The 21,718-nt window shown below is 45.9% G+C and overlaps 1 protein-coding gene across 1 annotated transcript in view; it reads right to left on the bottom strand.

Annotated features, from left to right (window-relative positions):
• Positions 1-21,718, bottom strand: part of CACNA2D2 (calcium voltage-gated channel auxiliary subunit alpha2delta 2) — a 1,696,410-nt gene that overhangs the window by 889,792 nt on the left and 784,900 nt on the right. Inside the window, exon 4 of the mRNA XM_078661304.1 lies at positions 9,431-9,490. Coding sequence (XP_078517430.1) covers positions 9,431-9,490 — 60 coding nt within the window. The remainder of the gene's footprint in view (positions 1-9,430; positions 9,491-21,718) is intronic.

The raw sequence follows: 21,718 nt of genomic DNA, 5'->3' as shown, positions 1-21,718 counted from the left end.
CAGTTGCTGCGTATTTGCACGGAGGCGTCCCATGGCGAGCTTCTGGGCAGACAGCATTGACTTCCGGTGGATGGCAGGTATGCGTCTGTGTGAGCGGCAGTGCTGGTCCATGGTTAGCAAGCCCGGCTGAAGACGGCTGTAATGCCAGAAACCGGTCCTGGGAAGCTTGATTCCGGTCTAGGGAAGACATGGCTTGGCAGTTCCGGCTGGACTGTTCCCATGAGGCACAGGGTCAGACTGATTTGCATATGGCCATGTCTGAACTGGGGTGGTGGAGTGAGCTAAAGAACGGTGATGGATTAAACCCAGATCAGTTGACTGGGGGTGAGTGTTTGTATTGTCAACGCTCCGTCCATCATCACCTTTGGTTGTTCTTTGTTCGCCCTAAGTTGGCAGGGTATGCTCAGACGTGAGTCCCTTGTTCAAATTGACACTGGAGTTAAGCAAGCCTGGCTGAAGACGGCTGTAATGCCAGAAACCGGTCCTGGGAAGCTTGATTCCGGTCCAGGGAAGACATGGCTTGGCAGTTCGGGCTGGACTGTTCCCATGAGGCACAGGGTCAGACTGATTTGCATATGGCCATGTCTGAACTGGGGTGGCAGAGTGAGCTAAAGAACGGTGATGGATTAAACCCAGATCAGTTGACTGGGGGTGAGTGTTTGTATTTTCAACGCTCCGTCCATCATGACCTTTGGTTTTTCTTTGTTCGCCCTAAGTTGGCAGGGTATGCTCAGACGTGAGTCCCTTGTTCACTTTGCCACTGGAGTCAAGCAAGCCCGGCTGAAGACGGCTGTAATGCCAGAAACCGGTCCTGGGAAGCTTGATTCTGGTACAGGGAAGACATGGCTTGGCAGTTCGGGCTGGACTGTTCCCATGAGGCACAGGGTCAGACTGATTTGCATATGGCCATGTCTGAACTGGGGTGGCAGAGTGAGCTAAAGAACGGTGATGGATTAAACCCAGATCAGTTGACTGGGGGTGAGTGTTTGTATTGTCAACGCTCCGTCCATCATCACCTTTGGTTTTTCCTTGGTCCATGGTTGGGGGCACCTGAAATATCTACTTGCTGTTAAAAGTGGAGCGTCAAGGCGCACAAATGAGTCACGGTGCAGCCGGTGTCTCGCAGCACGGGTCCTGAATAGTTGGCCGCATCACTGGGTCAAGTGTCGGCAAAGCGGAGTCTCTGCAGAGGACGTTAGGATGGTCAGCCCCCGACACCTGGAAGATGAACGTCAAGCCCACGGAGCGACCGCTCGCTGGGGGGCAGTGATGGCAGCCTACCAAAACGGGCGCTTGCCAAAGGGGGCCAGTGATGAGAGCCCAGCTGTAGCAATGAATAAAGGCACATGCCGTGGCGTGTCTTCTAAGCTGTGGAGTTGCCCCCTCTTCACAACTGTGTGAGCTGCAGCAGCGTCAAGAGCAGTGGCACCTTAACATGGTGTCGAATTCTGATTCCCACGTGGCGTCGGGCCAGCACTGTTGTGGCGCCAATGAAACGCAGTAGTCTCTGGCGGGAGGGAGTTGCGGTCTACAGGTGGTCTGCCAATTAGGAACACCTCTTCAGGGCCATGCCAGTAACAGGAGGATTAAGGCCTTAAATATGAGTATTCAGGGGAGGCCTAAAATCACAGCCGGCAGTCAGTCTCACGGCCTTAGGCCTTACGAAGCATCAAAGATCCCATGATCTTTAGAAAAAAATTGAAAACCTTTCTTTTCTAGCTTTGTCCTCTGAAGTCGATGCTGATCCTTTCTCAAGCTCGCGCCGGGACACTCCTCTGAGTATCTGTGCACGTTATGAGTTTATATAACATAACATAACATAACATAACATTCAGCGCGGCAGCTCAGCAGTGACCGGGGCAGTCAGCAGGGTGGTCTCTCAGGGTGCTTCGCAGGTAGTCACGGGATTCCAGGCGAGCAGCCTCAGTGAGGAGAGCAGGAGGCATGTAGTAACTGTAATGGCGCCTGCGTGGTGTCTCTGTTGGATTAAGAAGCAACCGTGAGTGTAGTAGGAGGCCCAGTAGGCTTGTGGTCAAGGAGGTCCATCCAAATAGCCTTGGTATGGGAGCGGTGGCCATAGGTGGAAGGCCTTGGGACATGCAGTGGGGAGCAGGTGGCGGCAAATGGCGTACCTGTTGCTGAGGCTGGGTCATCAGCTGCAGCTGCAACAGCGCGCTCCAGGCTGTCTGTGGCAGGTGGTCCTCAGGAGCGATGCCGAGGATCAGGCCTGTGTCCCGCCACGTGGGTTAGCCTTCTGGGAGCAAACACCGGTCACAGCAGCATCCATGTGATGCAGGCACCTCAGGGCGCAGTGTTCCATGGCATCAGACAGCCAGGGATGCTCCGGAGGGGCAGGTCGCTTGTCACCGTGTCCCGCTGGGTCCTCACCGGGGGTAGGCAGAACTTTGTTGCTACTGGTGCGCAATGCAGTGCCTTCCCACCCGCTGTCTCTGCTGCGCCAGCGGCCCAATCAGGCACGTCGCTGTATGCTGGTGCAGGGAGGATGAGGCGTGGACTTCAGCAGTGCGCCCCCCCAGTGCCGATTCCCACTGCAGGTAGGCCTTTGGCAGAGATGGGTCAGAGGAGTGGCTTTTTCCCGCCCGCAGTCTAGGGCACCTCAGGGACCAGAGCAGGCTCGCCGATACCCTCCGGTGCCCACAACGGTTGTCTGCTGAGTGGGCACAGGCCTACTCTAGCGCGGACTGTGCTCCGGACGAATCACCTAGGGCGGAAGAGGCCACAATCCTCCACAGTTGGGCGGCAGTGGGGAGACTCACCAGGAGGCCATTGTGTGGTTCCGAGATGATTCACAAGGCAAGGAAGGCAACAGGCGCTGTCTGGGAGCCTCCGGCACCTCCGCAGATGTCACAGCAGCAGTGGGCTCCACGTTCCAGCTGGACGATCACATCCACGCGAGCTTCCAGAGGCCAGGCCGCAGCTCCACGCTCGGGCCCCCGGCAAGTAGGCCGCAGGTAATCTCTTGTCCGTTCTTCAGCTTTTGCCCCCCTGCAGCGGGAGCGAGGGGTGTCAGCAGGGGCTGCAGATCACTGCTGGGCTGCTCCGCACCGTTGCAGGCATGGATGGGTTAGATGCAGGAGCTTAGACAGGAGAATAGAGGGATGCACTGCGGAGCACTAGCAGGTTGCATCCCCAATGTTGGCTTGCTAGCCACGCCCCCCCGGCCAAACCGTCATACACATTTTGCATGTTCTCTACTCAGACTGCCCAGGATCCCACTTGTTCTCTGAGCGCTGAGCCACGGCAATCAGACCAATCATTAGGCTGCTATCAGCAGTGCCATGATTGGCTAGGGAGCCTGGATGCTTCCTGTTCCTGCCTGCCACACCTCCATGGCCCCATAGCAGCCGCCACTTGTTGTTTATAGCCTGACATATGCAGATTGTTTTTAACCCCTTGCATGCTTATGACGAGCCCAGCTCGTCATGAGGCACAGTGAAGCTGTGCTCATGACGAGCTGGGCTCGTCATAATGGTCGCGGTCCGCCTACGCAAAATTGATTCCCTGCCTGTTTGGGAGAATCAATGAGTGGGCGGAGTTATGACGAGCTGGGCTCGTCACTAGTACCGCGGCCCCGCGTCCCCCTCACCCCTGCGCCGTAGGGGTATTACACCCGCGGGGTAGGGGTTAAAGAACCCAAGTAGCCTGATAAATAGCTATATTTCAATGCTGTGGATACGAGAGTGTGGTGTGTTTTAGCTATCTTCATTTGAATGGCTCTTAGATGGATGACTGTGGGGTGTAGGCGGGTTTGCTTTTGAGTTGGCAGGCAGCGACAAATCTCTGACGTGTTTTTGCTTCTTTGAATCTACGATTTCTATTAACATGTTTTCTAAAACCATCTCGCTGCTGAGCTTGCAAGAATTCATTCACACTCGTACCAAGGCCTCACCATAGCCTCAGCGTGGTCGTATCCATTGCTTTCATTAGGTACTTTTGGACTTGAAAGCCAGGCAGGATCAATTTCTGAAGACCCCTGGATGACAGGCGATGTAGCACAGCCTCCGCAATCAACGACTGCTATGAATCGGTTCTGTGACTGCTGGTCTTGTGGGTATATTTAGGATCAATGACCACAAAAGGCAAATGCTCCCTAATACCTTCATAAATCCATGATCATGGATACTCTAAGAAAGGCTCTACAAATCACGAACCAACTGTATATTGTAAATTTGCATATCCTTCAACCAAAATTGGCTGTGAATATAGAGTTTCATATACCACTTCACCGTACGCACAGAAGTATATAACAGAGCAGTCTCTTCTAAAGCAGACCTGAAATTCCTATATCATATCTGAATCGAAAAGCTCTTTCGACAAAGCATACAAAACAAACTGTGTGTGAGGGACAATCCAATAGTGTAATAGCCTGGTACGTGCATTCCGACAGGGTTCTAATGAGATTATGTTAAAAAAAGGATTTATTTGTACAAGAGAAATAAAAAAGCCTAACAGGCATTAAGTGAGATGAACTTGGAAACTCATGGGTGGAATGAGCAGGGGATTGATTTGTTGTGTAAGGTATACTCCTTATTATTTGGCTGTAGATTTGAGCCTTAGCCCACCATTTTAGAAATAATCCTTCAAAAGACATGTCCAGTGACCCTTTTAAAGCCAGGTCAAGCTGCTCTGATGGGTTAGGCTGAGGCACTTTTCAAAACGTAGTGCGGCACAATGGTGGTGCACTAACAGGCGAGAAGACCAGGTAGGCACTTACTGAGTTGGAGGGGCATTTCCTTCTCGCTCAATAGGTGTGGGTGGGAGCAATTAGAAATACACCACTAAGATGTGGTGTTTGTGGTGCAAAAGAATTGGGAAAAGTTGAGAGGAGAGACAATGAGCATACAAAAAAGACAGGAGATAAAGAGGTTAGACAATTTCTTTAGCCCAAAAACCCACAAGGCAAGCAAAGGAACGTCACCCAGAACAGCAGCAGTACACCCTCACCAGGACCAAACCTCAATTTTATAGGCAGACCAGAATGGAGGGCGTAATTAAGAGAATGGAAGAGAAATGGATCGGACAAGCTTACAGTGAAAGTGGTCAGGCTAGAAGATAATACTGTACGCATGTAGATTGGCATTAAGGAGATTGAGAATAGGGGAGTGGCACTGGGGTTCAAGCAAGAAGCTGTCAAAAACAAATAATTGATCTAGCCAGAGGCAAGAGGGAGCTATCTGCAAGACCTCAGTATTCATAAAACAGTGATAGTTGGCACCAACTCAACGATGACTGACGCTTTCCAAATGCACTGGAGTCAAATGACCATTGAGGTTTTATTATTCAGTGGCTGCAAAGATGTCTGGACATCAATGTGGTAGATGACCCTCATGCGTATCAAAAGTTGTTTTAATTCAAGGGTCGCTTATGCTCCAAAGATGGTGGCTGTGCACCAACTCTACTGTTGAAAGCCAGGCGATTGGAAAGATCCTAACTACAATAAGGAAAATGGACAAAAGGGAGTGCGTAATATCCAGCTTTTTTATGACATGGCACTGAAAACCACGAGGAGAAGGACAAATTCAACTGGACCTGAAAATATTTGTTTTGGAAAATCTGTCTGGAAAATTATCTGTCTGGACAAACTAAGGGTGGTCTGGTGATTTGGTGTTTGGATGAGAACCATGCGGTGTTGCTTCTTGCTGTTGTCTGGAGTAAAGGGATGAATAAAAAGGAATATTGGAATAAGCCTCTTTCCTCACTGGAGGCCAAAGGAACTGAGTAAAGTAGCAATAGACAACCCTGACAGATGTTAGGATGTATCTGAAAATTTGGATTAATGCGTTCATATTACAAGAGCGTCTTGAGAGTTTTAGAATTCGACAGGGAGCTTGGTTAACAAGATCATATAGGCTCTGGAACTAGTTTAGCCAGTATATTGTCTTTGTGTCTGGACGGTAATGGCTGAAGTGGTCTGTTCTACTGCCCCATGGTGTATGATGTAGTGGGCAGAGGAAAAATGTGAATGACACATGAACAGTAGCAGACCAATGGATGAAGAGGGCTGGCTGAATGCTCCCATACAAATAAGAATATTATACGTATACATGTATTAAAATCAAAAGGTCTTGGCTAACGACAGACATACAAATCTGTCCCCTGTGATACAGAGTATAAGTTAAATGTTTAGGAGGATCAGGATATAGCCAAGTTCCATATTACATGAATTTTAAAATGGTAATACCATCTTGTATTCATTGACTGGAATAATAATGCTTTGTACCCTTTTTAGATTGTCAAGGGTTGATATACAATTTCGAAAAAATCTATAAACAATTAAAATACAAAACACAAATGCAATCTGCTCTGAAACACAGGGGGTCTAAATATTATTCAACAATAATATTCCAGGACAGGGGAACTTCAGGAACGGCAGACAACATGTGGTGTAGCTTGTAGCTAGTGCAAATCAGTGCCTGAAATGGAAATACAGAATTGCAGGTACTCCGTATCCCAGAGTACTTGTTTGTTGCTGAGAAGTGCTGGTACTATCCCAATAAAAGAACTGGAGCACTGCTGAGATGTGCCTTCTTGTTGCTTCTAAATTAAAGAAGGTACCGAGTACCTGATAGCACCTGCTCATTTAAAGCACAGCTGCACCCTTTTGGATTTCACCTAGTAACCAAGCGCCCTGGAAGCATCCGAATAAATCTGTGGAAATCATCTTAGTTTCTCTAAAAATATTATGATGTGTCAGTTTTGCAACGAAGGATTGCCTCCCTGCTGTGCTCTATTAATGCCGTAATTACAAAGTCAAATGCAATTATTAAGCAAATAGCTCTCTGCTGCGGCCCGAGTGTCCTCTTCCAGATTATCCGAGTGCGATCATGGGTGGAGGGTAGGAGTCATGGGAGAGAAGAGAGAAAGGGGGCGGTCAGTTTAGTGTTCGACCAATGCCTGAACTTATATTAAAACTGACTGACTGAGTTATTTATTAAGCGCACTATTGCCGAGGCGTCTTGGCGCTTAAACCTATGTATTTGTGTACATTCAGGTTTGCAGGGGGAAGTATCTACTGTCCCTCTGTTCACCTGTTGCATTATCTGCATGGCAGTAACCTCCAACATGTCACCCTATCTGGCACAAAGAAATACCTGGTTCCAAGTGCAACACGTGCCGGCTAGATATCACCAGACTGGAAAACAAAAGGTTGCTCTGTGAATCAAGCCTACTCAAGGGATGCACTAAGGATCAGGAGCAGATACCATAACAGATCTAATTTGATTAATGGATCCTATAGATCAAAATGAGTTTGAAGCCCCGTATTTTCAATGAGCATCTTTTCGACAATCTATAGTACTATCTGGATCTTCACCCGGAGACAGCAACTGAAGAAGTCCCTTACTCTGTTATTCTTTTTCATACTCATGGATATGTACATTCTTCTCATGCTCTTTAGCTAAGTTTGTCTTAACATAGGTACTGGGACAAAGTCATGTCGCGTGCATGGATGCCCGTCAGTAGTAGCCAATGGTAATGCATGTTATGTCTTGATGTCCTTTGGTACTCATGGACTAAAACTTGTGACTCCTGATCTCAGGGATCCAAAGACAACAGCAGGCATGTTTACTCTGTGCAGTTTCCACTACTTACCTTTCCCATGGCCCCTTTGAAGGAACTTCAAGGATCTAAGGGCATTACAAGATGCGATCAGCTGTTAAATTGTGGCCAGTGTCACTTACGGTACCCTCTGCATTTATAAAAATCATCATCGGCAGTCCTGCCCAATTTCGTGTGGAGCTCTGCGTTGTGTGCAATTCATGTACATTTAATGTTCTCATTTACTGGCCACCTCCAGAAAGCAGTGGTCACCTTTTTAGTCATCTCAAAAATTGATTACTGCAATGGCCATATCTTAATGCCCATAATCAGGTCCTGCACAAACTGCAAACATTACAGAACGTGGATGTGTGACTATTGTGCAGAATCCTCAAAGGCCAATTGGTTTCCCAATTTATAGCCAAGCTTCACTGGCTTCCTGTGAGGCAGAGGATCTTATTCAAAAACTTAGTAGTATAGAAAGAATTGCATAGAAATGTTCGTCATGTCTTGAAAAAGCACTCTACTTGGTACTTACCAACCCGTTCCCTGTGATCTGCATGAACGAGACTTGTGTCAGTTTCTAGATTCAAGTTTGCCAATTGAGGAGGGAGAAGTTTCGTATTAGGAGCCTCAAAGGCCTGGAACAATTACCCTCTGCTTAGCAAGACTAAACCCAACTCAACATTTTGACCTTTAGAAAGGTCCTCAAAACTTGGCTGTTTGATCTATACCTTCTCCTTCCCTCAGCTAGCGCCAAGATGCCATTGGAGGCAAACAAGCTCTCTACAAACGGTGGCACATGTTGACCAAACCCAAGACCACATCCAAGAATGGGACCGCCTTCCCTTATCTTTTCTTGCGGTGGAAGTGATTTCTAACCTTGGAAGTCAATTGTGTTTGCAAAGGCCCCCTTCTTCACCTAGACCATTGCATCTACCTTGTGGGCACCCTGGTGTGTTCCTGGCGGGCACACGAAGGGGGCAGTGGCAGCAGCAGCAGTGTTAACCATAGCCCGACCTTCACCTTCTGCTTCCTGCCTCCCATCATTATCAGAATGCACAGGCACAGGCCGGCTGGAAATGAGATCAGAATTGCTTCATTCACTTTCATTAGGAGCCGCTGACAGCAGAGAGGGAGGCATGGGGTCCCTGGCGCGGGGGCAGAGAGAACACACATTTACCATTGTTAGAAGAGGGGGCGGGGCTGCGGAAGAGATGGTGGGAGGTGAAGTGGTAAAAGAAAGAGTATGGGGTCAAATAGCATTAATTGGTGAACAACAGGGAGCCAATTGTATTTACTATGCAGGTGCATACCACCCAACATCCTTTCAACCAAACGTCTGAAGGGTGTCCAGGAAACCAATAGAAATGGGCTCCCATTTGTGAGCTATAGGGGCCGCGAAGCACTGAATAAATGATACAATTGGATTAACTACTTACCCAACAGTCAAGAAAGGTGTAGGGAAGTGCTATGTAAATAACACTACAATAACACTATTTTGCAAAACTTACTATACAAAGTGCAAGGGTGACATCCATTCTTTAATTTTTTTTAGGTTCCGGAGTAACGTGCTACTCACCGAAACGCGCATGAACGCCTCATCAGGGGTAGCAAGCGCTATAAAAATGCAAACCCTTCCCGCTTCTGTCCCTCTGTTATCCTTTTTCAATCCAAATAACAAACTCACATGTCCACCGCTCAAATGAATTTGATATATCCCTATGCTAATTCACCACTAATCCATTTTGGGTTCTGGAGCAGCGTGCTACTCGCCGAAAAGCAATTTGATGCCTCGTCGGGGGTAGTAAGCGCTATATAAATGCAATTACAATTACAATGCCAGGGAGTAGAGGGACACAAGCGCACATACCAGTATATTGTCCTGCCAGCGATGTTCCTTCTGAAATGTTTCTGCAGCATTCGCGAGTCTCTGAAAAAACAAAAACAAAAATCCATCAGCGCCACAGAAACCTTCTACAGTTAGGAAAGTTGAATTGTCGTAATACATAAACACGCAGCTTTGTTGAGAAAGCGTTTATTCAAAGTATGAAAGATACATGCACGGCAACAACAGAAGCACATGTAACTAACACCAAACCCACTGACAATAGCCAGCTGACTGTAAGGAACATCCATCCATTTAACATTCTAGGATATCACCAGGGGCCCTGACAGGCAGGACACCCTAACTTTTTGGAATGAAAATGAGTGCCAAATATAGACATGGCTTCTGTTTCTTGTCTCTTTTCATTTCCTTCTTTCTAAATATCTCAGTGCTCGTAAAGAGACACCAATAGTTTTATATGTCACCTTACTAAATCAAAAGCCAGTCTGGTCAGCTGAAAATCAAAGTCCACCTTGTTCATCCACATGGAAATAGACTCATAATACTTAAATAGGGCTCTGGTATGGCCTTAGGCCATTAGGACACCACGTTTCCAGTGCCAGGCTTTCATTGGATGACCTAATCCTTCATTCTGGGAGTTGTCCTGTTAATTGATTACATAAACCAACTGGACTAACATTATTAATCACAATGACTTGTAACAAGTAGGCCTGGGAAATTGTGTGGACAATTCACAAAGGCTTTATGAGTATGTGAAGTAGTACTACAGCAGTCTGATTTCCTGTTGGACTTGGCCCTCTTTGCATGGTCACCCCCAAATGTTTTCCCTTCGCCCTCCTGTTTTCTGAAACTGTTTTATTGGCTTTTAGGATTCCGCGCACGTTACCACTAATAATCACTGGTTAAGTGCTTGTGCTCGCTCCTTTAAACATGGTGAAATTGATTTACACCCAATTGGACTGGGCTGTTGAGGTTGAGCGCAGAGGATTGTAGGTCGAAGTTGTTATAGATTGTGGGGATCTTGTTGTAAAAGTAGTCTGAAATGGTGTCACAGAAGAAGGGGGAATGGTGTTCTCTGTGGCTGACGGGTTGGAGAATTCTTTGACCGTCTTGAAGAGTTGTTTTATGTGGTTGGCTGCGGTGTTGATGCAGGCTATGATGGCCTTTCTCTTCGCTTCTTTGATGCTCTGGTGGTAGTTGCAGAGGGCTGCCTTGTAGGTTGCTCTGTCGGCGGGGTTCTTTGAGGCACGTCATTGCCTCTCGAGTTGGTAGCAGTCGTGTTTAGAGGCTCTGAACTCTGGGGTGTACCAGATGGCTTGTTTTTTAGGTTTGGCTGGATTTTTGCTGATTTCACCGGGGAGAGACTGTCAGGGCATTCAGTGATCCAGTCGGTGAAAGTCTGCACGGCCTGGATGAGTTGGGCTGATGTTTCAGGTAGGGTTGAGATTGCCCCAGCTGCTGTGTGCGGAACTGTGGTGCTAGGTGATGGTGTGTGAGGCATTGGAGATGGTGAAGTGTATGATGGCGTGGTTGATCCAGATGAGTTCTGAGACATGGCTGAATTTGATTTTGCTGCTGGAGGTAAAAATGGCACCAAGAGTATGTCCAGCTTTGTGTCTGGGTTCGGTGACCAGTTGGATAAGTCCGATTATGTTCAGGTTCTCCAGGAAGGCGATGGAGTTGGCATCATAGGGGTCGCTGGGGTAGTCAACGTGGAAGTTGAGGTCCCCGAGCAGGAGATAGTGGTAGGAGTCGATGGATTAGGGGGAGATGATGCTGATGTTGGCGATGGCATAGAAAAAAGGCTCAATGCTGAGTAACTTGCGTTATTTTAGGTTACATGCTATAATTGGGTCTCAGCTAGCCCAACTCCTGCTTTCATCTTACAGCAGGCATAGCAATTGGTGCCTGCAGTGTATCTACCAGAAATGGTGAGTGTCCACAGACATTTATTTTGATATATTACCATCATCTCCAGATTATTAGGTTTCATGTATTTCGCATAGTTTTTTGTTTTTTCTTAAGCGTACGCTTTTTGCAAACATTTTTACAGATGGTTCCAGAAGAAAATGTTACACAGAGCGAACACCCAGTACATAAGTATCTTATGTGATATTTGTGCACATGGGCATACCTCGAGTACAGTGTTCATGCTGACGACTGCTCAATACATTGAGTTGGTAGCCTGCGCGACTTCTGTACCCACGGCAAAACCTAGAATACAATGTCCTACAGACAGCAACCCATTATATTGAACAGGAACTTTTTGCTTCTTTTGTAGGCAAAATAATATTTCCAGTACATTTTTCCACAAAGGCCACCACACATGTGGAGCAAGTCGCATAATTCTACCAAAAATTACTCAAGCTAAAAATATGAATTTTTCCCAACTGCGAATACAGTCCCAGTTTCAGCCACGGCCCGTGCATGTAAGAGCGGTGGGGAAATTCGATAGACAAGCACAAGGGAAAATTTAATAAAAAATTCATTTTCCCACGTCATCGTTTGTCAAAATCCCACCCCATCCTGCCCAGGTCCCACCGCGGCAGGCCAGTTTAAATGTTTGCTACATTTTTGGTCTAGATGTGGTCCATATGCATACGTTTTATGCATTCTATGAGTGCATGTTGAATGGGGGAGGGAGGGAGTGTGTGCGTTGCGTGTGTTGCTTGTTGTGTGTTGATGGGTATGGTTTGATGTGGGCATGCAATTCCTTCTTACAGCAAAGACGACCATAGCCATCTGGTTGGCTGTGGAGTAAGAAAGACTTTGGGGTAGTTGGATGGCTGTGTCTGTGACATCCATAGTTCTCCTAGGATTGGAGAAAGAGCACAGTAATAGGTGATGTCAAACCTAGGAGTCAGCAGAAACCATAATTTCACATCATGAAACTTAACTGACAGTAGGAAATGGGACCAAGCTAAATACGGTCATATGCCCGGCAACAGTCTCTGGTGATGTCGTCCTTAACCCCTTTGCTGTGGGGGTAATTCCCCACGGCACGGGGGGGTGAAGGGGGGCGGTACAAAGGTGCTCGTGACGAGCCCAGCTCGTCATGAGGCACTGTGGAGCTGTGCTCATGACGAGCTGGGCTCATCACGACTCCGCCCACTGATTGATTCTCCCGCACAGGCGGGGAATCAATTGCGCGTGGGAATGCCGCGGCGGTTATGACAAGCCCAGCTCATCATGAGCACAGCTACACTGTGCCTCATGACAAGCTGGGCTCGTCATAAGCATGGAAGGGGTTAAAGACTTCATCACCGGAATTTGGATGAACAGAAAGTTAAATACGGATTGTGACAGGGGAAGAGAAGAAAGAGTCTGAGGTGTCTTTTCTTCTCCTCCTTTCCAGACTCTGTCTCCACTTCCACAGGTCCTCTCCTCCATACTTCCCTCCTGCCCCCATTCTAATTCCGCTCTGGGCAGCTCATTCAGTGTGATGACTGAGGGGGATTAGAGCGCGAGCAAAGGCAGCCATTTGGAGCACACACGCCATGATGGATGGACGCCGGTCACGCCAACAGCATCTCATTCCAGCCCGAGTCCCTCTCCCTCCCTACTTGGATGTTTTTCCATTTAGCTCAGTAAGGAACTGAAAAGTAGAAAAGAAAGTGCATGAAATGGCAGCATTTCTGAAAGTAAATGGAGAAGATCAGAAAACCCGGATTCTTTGCCAACATGCTTTCTCATCTGTCTTTTTTAATGGCCTTTATACTGTGCAAGATTTGGTTCTTGGATGTATAGGGTGCTAGTCAGTGCTTAATTTGAGCCGGTAGTTTAAGGTGCTCAACACCGACACTTAATTTTCAACACCGGTACCTTTGATAGTCTGCAGCATGGTGGTGCTGTTTGCCTAAATTAGAGATGAACACAACAACAGTTGTTTATTAATTCAATATACATAAAAAATTGCTATTACCTTCTGCCCAAGTTATTCTTATGGATTTGGGGGCCAGAAATAGAATGAATTGTCACACTTGTGGGGTGTGATGTTAATAGTTGTGTTAGTTCTGTTGTTAACGGCGCTGACAGTGGAAGTGGGTGGTGCAAGCTGCAGTAGTCTCTGGACAAAGGACCTAGCGCATATTAGTTTACAAATTAAGCACTGGGAAAAAGACTACAAAACTGGTCAGTGATTGTTTAAATGTTACTGTTCATCTAGAGGTCATTATGAGATTGAAATGCTGAGTGTTCAATTGACTCAAAGGAGTGGCGGAATTTGAGTAATGGCTGGCCTGAGACTTCTGCTCCAACACTGTAGTGTTTCTCCATGGTTAATTTACAAAATTCTACTATTAGTGGGTAAAATGTCATAATATATGATACCCTTTCTGCCTCATGCTGTACTGGTCCTTTTAGGCACTAATTTTCATTATAGGCCCTCACTAGCATCTTGGATATACAGTGCCAGGTTTAGGGTGGTGCGACTAGTGCAGCCGCACCCGGCACTGAGCTTGGGGATTTGCTGAATTCAGAAATAACATATGGCTTTAAAAGCAACTGCTGCAGAGTTCCTTGTGTGTCCAGCAGTTTTCAGTCAACAATCAAAAGGGCGCGATAACTCTGGTAATTCATCTTCCTTCTAGGGAGAGATGTTCTGTCTCGTGGCAGTTTTGAAACATCATAAAGTAGTGCAAAGGGTTAATATGCCTGCTACAAAGAATGTCTAGCATCCAGATCAAAGAACTGTAATTAATGTTGATAGCTCACTGGGTTACTGCTTTTGTCACAGAGATCATTTTGTTTCTTGCAGTTCATAAGTTACAATCCAAATATAGCTCAGTGACCTAAAAACTGTAGTCAAAGAACTGCATGCAAACTGAATATAGGTTAGAATGTTATGTTTTTTCCCTCCAGTCTTTCATTATCCTAGTATTGCTAAAAAGACGTTGTTTGGGTAGAAATACATTCTTATTAGTAAGCTAACCTCAATCTCTGTGTACATTTTAAATCATGGGTTTGTGCTTCTCCAGACCAAACACTCTTAAAATATACTGCCTACTAGTATGGAGTGTATGTGATTCATATACCTTGTAATCTTCATTGTTTTATATAACATTTCCTATAGACTGATTTACACATGTATGATTCATTGTCTCTGTAATGCGATGTGACGTAAAATGCTCTACATTGGTATGAGTAGCACTATAAAATAAGTGAAATGCACGTGAGGATCGGGCTATGGAGAGACGAGGGCACTGTTGGAGAGTGGTAGTGAGGGAATCCGGGGAGTAGGTGGTGACAGTAGGGCACCAAAAAAGACTGTCACACCGAGCACCACCAGAGCGAAAGCCGCCCTGAGGATATATAACAAGGGGAGAGGCCTTTAACGATTGGCATAACTCTCGGTAGCAGACTATAGTTATAGTAAGGAACACTTCCCCATATAGTGGAAGAACTACTTTCAATATCATAGCATTGAGATTATTAAAGTATATGACCCACAGGATAACATGAATTTATCTCCTCCTAATATGGCATCGAAAATCAGCCACTACATTCCCTTTTTTGTGGAGAAGTGTGGCTCAATGGTTAGAGCGACAGACCCTGATGCAGAGGTCTAGCCCGGGACCAGGGTTCAATTCCCGCCTCGGCGGGTCTTGGGCTCAATTTCCTCGGACCTGATAATTCTTGCCTCGGTGCCTATTCTAATCATGGGTCCCACTCTGCAACTTTGGGAAATAGCTTGCTTAATCTCCACAACGGCCCCCACAACGCTAGGATGCCTGGCTTCACCTTGGGGGTGCCCAGGAGTGGGCACTTCACAGGGAAAAGACAGGAAGGGTTCCACAGCGTTATTCGTACAAGCGCCGAGATACCCCAGCTGGGGTCGATTTGTGCGCTAACAAGTACACTACATTTACATTTACATTTTCTTCTCAGGAGTAGCAAGGATGGTTGCACCTTCACGGCAAGGTTCCTATAAGGAATATCTTTGTTTACTATCCAGGCAGCCTTCATCTGCAACGTTTTCAAGTCCCTAATCGGATTTATCCTAACTTGACCCTATTTATGGGCATCCTTACACCACACTTAATCTAACCACAGATTAGGTCATCACTAGTGAGAGACCTCACCAGGCATGACGGCTCTAAATAAGTGTGCTCAAGTAGTCAGTCGATTATATAAACATTAAACTTTACATTCTTCATGGGCTGGTGGTCAGAAGGGATTTATTGGAGACATCCTGTGCAAATACCCCTTGGCACTGTAGGAGAAAAAATGATCTATAGAAGCAGAGTTAATGTGTGATTTCTCCTCCCTCCAGCTTAATTTCTCTGCACAAATGATAATGTGAAAAGCCTCCTGCAGTGCTCCTTTACATTCCAGCGCCCTCTGATTTTACATTGAGAGCAGACAGAGATGTGCTAAACTGAATTTGTAAGACATACCAATTGGCATAAATTCATAAGTAAAAAAATTATGGATGGCATAAATAGACCAGCATATTTTTTATATTTTCAAATACAAAGGTAATGAACAAAATATGACAGTATTTAGTGAACAATATTTTTTCTTGCATATCAAATAAAGTGTTATTGTTAGTTTAACACACTTCTAGTAGGAGTAACAAAGAAAGGTTGAGCAAGTGCTCGTTTTCTGTAATTGTCCATGTGCTGGACTCCAAATATTGCCTCTTTTGCATCAAATATAATAATATTGTTAGTTCAGCCTCCTTTCAGCTGGGCTAGCAAAGAAGGGCCGAGCAAGTGTTTGTTTTATATAGTAGTTATGTGTTAATGTCCAAACATTTAAGTCCTGGTTGTTCCTTTTAACTGATGTACTTCCCCAAGTTCAACTTTTTCCGCATATGGCAAGCCAACACTTGTTTCGCCCCTGTGTCACTTCTCGTCTGGGGCTTTCTCAAGGCTCTTCAAAAAATACAGAGGATGTCGTGCATGTGGAAAGTGTCTGCCAGATAGCAACCTGACTCCCTTACTGGAAATACTGACCTTGACTCCCGTTTTACATAGGATTTATGGCAAGAACGCATCCCCACATTGAGATTTCAAGAGCCTTGAAAATGTCCCAGGCACACAGCCACAAAGGGACAAAACATGTCATTTCTAGCCATCGCCCAGAAAGTTGAAAATGCGGAAAGTACATTATTTCACACCAACGACATGAACCTCAATGCCTGGACATAAGTACATAGAATACTATATGAAACAGGTGCCTAGTCAACCCTTTTTTGTTAACCTAGGTGGAAGGCAATTGAACGGTCAATATTTTTATAGTTGATGTCAAATGTAAGCAATATTTGGGCACTAACACATGCACAATTAAAAGAACCAAATGAATTGCTCAGCCTTTCCTGGTTGCTTCGATCCGAAGAGGACCAAATTAGCAATACCGTTTTATTTGCTGTGCAAGAAAAATTGAATCATTTACAGAACACTCTCACATTTATTCATTACCTTTGCTTTTTAATAATATTGATATTTGATTATCTCTTTATGCCACATATGATATACTCATGAATTTTTCCCACATGATGTGACTTTCTAATAAGATTAGATTAATCTTAGTGTCTTATATCTAAAAACATCTCTACCTATTCCTAAACTGTGTCTAAATGTTGCAGCTCACAGCTACAGACTCACAAAGGACCCTGCTAGCCCTGTTAAAGTGGAATCCCCCACTCAAAGGTCTCCCCACTTAGCACAAGGCCTTCGTATGTCTCTCGGGTGGCCTGTCAGCTGCTGGGCCCTCAAAAAAGTATTGCCTATTTATTAATGTTTTAATTAAATTAAATTAAAATGAAACTGGGCACTGTGTAAGGTGTGGGGGAGCAACATGTTTGTATGTGGGAAGGATGAGCTGGGATATGATGGGAAACGAGTGAGTGGTGGCAGGGGCATAGCAGCAAAAGACGTGCACTTACTTTGAGTTCTAAAATCAAAAGATACAAAGTAGTCCTCTGATACCAGCTGTGGAAGAAATGCCCTTCACCCAGTGCAAAAAAAGGTGCAGTGGTAATGCTCAGGTGTGGCCCGTGCAGGTAAGAGTGCTGTGGCGGAGGGGGTTGGGGGGATGATTCAACATACGACGGCGAGAAAAACTTAAATAAAAAACAAAGGAAACAATTTTTTTTTGTTTTTATGTGAATGTTTCCCACATTGTGGTATGTCAAACCCCCCCTATCGCATCCCACCGCACCCCACCCACCAGCCCCACTGCTCTTACCTGCACGGGCCGTGTCTAGAAATACTCCAGATCTATGAAAATAGACATCTAAAGGCATGTGTTGATGAAGGAAAGCCAGAAACCAGGCACATGGAACTGAGATAGGCAATAAAGCCATCCAACCAAGAGCAAGGTGCCAACCAAAAGCCCTCTCTGTGTCTTATATTGTAGACAAAAAGCGCTCAGTGTGTGGGATCAAAAGTTAGTTTTTGAAGACATCTTTTGATCCCAACTCCAATACCGTATAAGCCAGCCCTGTTGCGAGTTGCACTCACACACTGTGCTTGCTTGATTAAACAAGGGTTTGGTATTACAAGTCTATAGTGAAGTTCTTTACATTCTGAAGCACCTAGGACTAGCTTTGAAACTTGATTTTTTGTAAATATGTAAACAATTGAAATATATCATGTGCACAGGGAGAGGTACACTCTAGATCAGCTCTAAAACTAAGCTGCAGAAGAACGAGCACTAACTTTTGGTAAGTTGCAATCTTCAAACTTGGACTGAGTAAAATACAGCAGAGGCAGACAGTCGTCTCATAAATCTTTGCCTGAGTTAGCAGGTGACACGCAGATTAATAGTTTGATGGGTCGCAGGGGAAGAATTTGTATTTTTTGTTTTAACTGAAAGGACTTCCCAAGCAGTGTAATTTCAATGATTTTGGAGACTCAGGGAAGTACTTTGTTTGAGCGAGGCCCGGCTCGTAGCTACTGTGAATTATATTACCTATTTTATGCTAATTCAAACAGGTACGATACCCAGGGAATAAAAGTGGGATGAAAAAACTGGGGGGGCCAATGTAATTAAGGGCGTGGCTTTAAGCTGGTAAGCTACAAATCTGTGTTTAGCATAGTGTGCTAGCCGACTTATATTTTGCTGTTTCTGTCATTGCATCCAGATATGATACAACAAGTAACATCATACCTACAACAAGTCAGGACTATTGGCTTTGTCAATGGTTGTTAGTTGCATAAGATAAATAAGCAGCAACTATGGCTTGTATATAATATTGAAAAAGCTTCCACTTAAAGCACTGGTGACACCACCACAATCTTGCTGCTCCTGAGTTTCAAAAAGAGAAGGGAAATCCAGAGAGAAAATGACTCTCTTTAAAGGATTTCCCTTCCCCTACAATGCTCGCCTGGCATGACGTCATGCCATAACTTCTCCACTAGTGAGAAGTAAGCACTGTGAGCACATGCCCATCAATGGGCCTGCTGTCACTGCAGTCTGGAAAAAAACAGACCACCCCTGTCAGGGCACAAAACAGATCCCGATAGAGACCCTTTTTGAGGCCCCCTTTAAATAACTGCTGGTGCTCAGCACTGGTGAGACCCGGCCCACTTAAAGCCTTGACGATACCTACAATTTTGAATCATATGTTAGATTTTGCAAAAAGGAGTCACATAAAACATGTCCAAATATGTCTTGTCTAGCCTTTAAAACCTTAGGAATACACTTGGTAGAGAGAAATGAAGTCGGAGGGAGAGTCAGCAGTGGCGGCTCCTCTGCTAAGGCAGAGAAGTGTCGCCCCACTGCTTTCCAGCAGTGAAAAATACAATTATAATAACAATGGTTATTATCATTTTATTTTTCCCCGCTCACTTTCAGCAACTGAGCCAAGGGCATGGCCATCCATTCCGACACGACATAGCTGCCAGAAGGAAGAGGAGTGATGGCACTGCTTCAAGTGCACATGACAGTTTGACCAGCCGTCTAAGCCCGGCCAAACCGTCATGCCCACTTCGATCTCTCCACCCGAGCTGTGCTGTATAGCCGGGTGGAGAGCAAGCCCAGGGTCGTAGTCCCTTAGTGAGCACCTGGCTAGGGTGCTCACACCAACAGCACTGATCTCATACAGGGTAATGCCAGTGTGATAACAGCATCTGGGTTGGCTTTGGGGAGCGTGTGGCATGCTGGGAGTCGAGGTCAGAAGAGCACTGATTCTGCAGGCAGGGCTTTAAGTGGGCCGGGTCTCATCGGGTCTGAGCACCTGCAGTTTTTTTAAGGGGGCCTCGAAACGGGTCTCTATCGGGCTCTCTTTTGTGCCCTGGCACAGACGGTCAGGTTTTTTTTCTAGACTGCAGTGACAGCAGGCACATCGATGGGCGCGTGGTGAGCGTTGTAGGGGAAATGATATCCTTTGCAGAGAGTCATTTTCTCTCTGGATTTCCCTTCTCTTTTTGAATCTCAGGAGCAGCAACATTGTCGTGGTGTCACCACCAGGGCTTTAAGGGGGAGTGTTTTCAATATTATATACAAGCTATAGTTGCTGCTTATTTATCTTATGCAACTAACAACCATCGGCAAAACCAATAGTCCCGACTTGAACGTATGATATGACTTATTCTATCATATATATGGACGCAATGACAAGAACAGAAAAATACAAGTTGGGCGGCACAACTGTGCTAAACACAGATTTTTAGATTAGGTATTTTAAGCCACGCCCCTAATTACATTGACCACGCCCCCTTGAGAGCCCCCCTAGTTTTTTCATCCGATTTAAAGCCCTGTCTGCAGGTGACAGGTAAGCATTTTTTCAATTATTTTCCCCGTGCTGCCCCCCTGCACTGCCTCCCCTGCGCGGCCTCCCCTGCACTGCCTCACCACTTTAATGCCCCAGCAGCCGCCACTGAGAGTCAGGCATGGAGGGAATGAAGATGAGACAGAGAAATAGAGGTGTCAGTGAGAGAAAAATCACATTCCGAGAACAGCCCCTTTAGAAGATATGGGTCTTGGCAATTGGCCACTTTGAATCTTTCTTTAAAGACATCATATGGGTACAAACTGAATGAAAACCAGGCTGTGCTTATTTGTAGGATAAATGAGTCCGTCAAAGAAAAACATCAGGCAGCCAGAGCCCTTGCTCAGCTCGGAGTACGTCCGCCCCCTGACTGCGCCCCCTCTGCCTTGCACCCAGGCGGCATCAATCTTTCCCCGTGACGCCTCACAGAAAGCCCCCTAACGTAATGACACAGGCGGCTGCTCATCCGCCCGTTCTTCCTGGCCTCAGCTGAAATCCAGTCGGCAGCAGCTCATCTGCAGCTTACTATCGACCCGGCAGCTACACAAGAGGCCGCCACGTCTTTCCTTCAACACACTAACTTGTTTGTCAATAACTCTTCTGGCTCCGGACTGCACCCCTCCTTTCTGGCCTAACAGCGAGGTGGCAGGGAGTGAAAGGTGCTTAGAGCTGGGAACGGAAGTGCGTCACACGGAACCAGGACTGCGGATCTAATGGGATGGAGTGTGGGCCAAGGGTTCAGTCAGACTTGGGCCAGAGTCTTGGCATGGGAAGGATGACTTGCCTTCCTGTCTTGGATGAGTGCCAGGTCTGGCTTCCTGCCATTGGTGCAAGTGCATCTCTAAATCCTGGGAGGCGGGAGACACTAACAGGCACATGCATCAATATTGCTTTTTGCGATTCCTTAATTGCGAAAAATAAGGAATTGCAATTAAGGAATTGCAAAATGCAATGCATAAAGAAATCGCTAAATAAAATGCGATTTCTTAATATTCCTTAATTGCGACTCGCAAATTAAGGAAAACCTCCCCATTCATTCCTATGGGCCTAGAGGCCCATAGGAATGAATGGGAAGACATTCTCAATTTGCGATTAGCAATTAGCGAATCGCAAATTGAGAATGCGATTTCAAGGGTGCAGAGGTGTCCAAAGGACACCCTGTTGCACCCCTGAAATCAATCTGTGCACATATGTTGTGCACACACATGCCCGTGCACAACATGAAACTTTGAAAAATGCACAAAAGTGAATTTTTCAAAGTTTTCGCAAATTACCATGAGGTTCAACCTCATGGTAATTTGCTCCCTCTAATTGCGAAATCGCAATTTTTTAAAGTTTCATGCATTACATTTAAGGAATCGCAAAATGCGATTCCATAAATGCAATCGCAATTTGAGAATTCGCAATTATTTGCGTATTCTCAAATTGCGAGGGCCTTCACCCTTCATGCATTCCAAAAGCAGATTTTGCGATCGCAAACGGCCGATTTTTGCGATTCGCACCGTTTGCGATCGCAAAATCCTTTGATGCATGTGCCTGTATGCCCGAAGAACCAATGAGGCAAAGCTTTTCTGTAGATGATGTATCTCTCATTC

Source organism: Lissotriton helveticus, chromosome 9 (genome assembly GCF_964261635.1).
Source record: "Lissotriton helveticus chromosome 9, aLisHel1.1, whole genome shotgun sequence".
Lineage (NCBI taxonomy): Eukaryota > Metazoa > Chordata > Amphibia > Caudata > Salamandridae > Lissotriton > Lissotriton helveticus.
The sequence above is the reverse complement of the archived record's forward strand: the minus strand, read 5'-3'. Positions and strand labels throughout refer to the sequence as shown.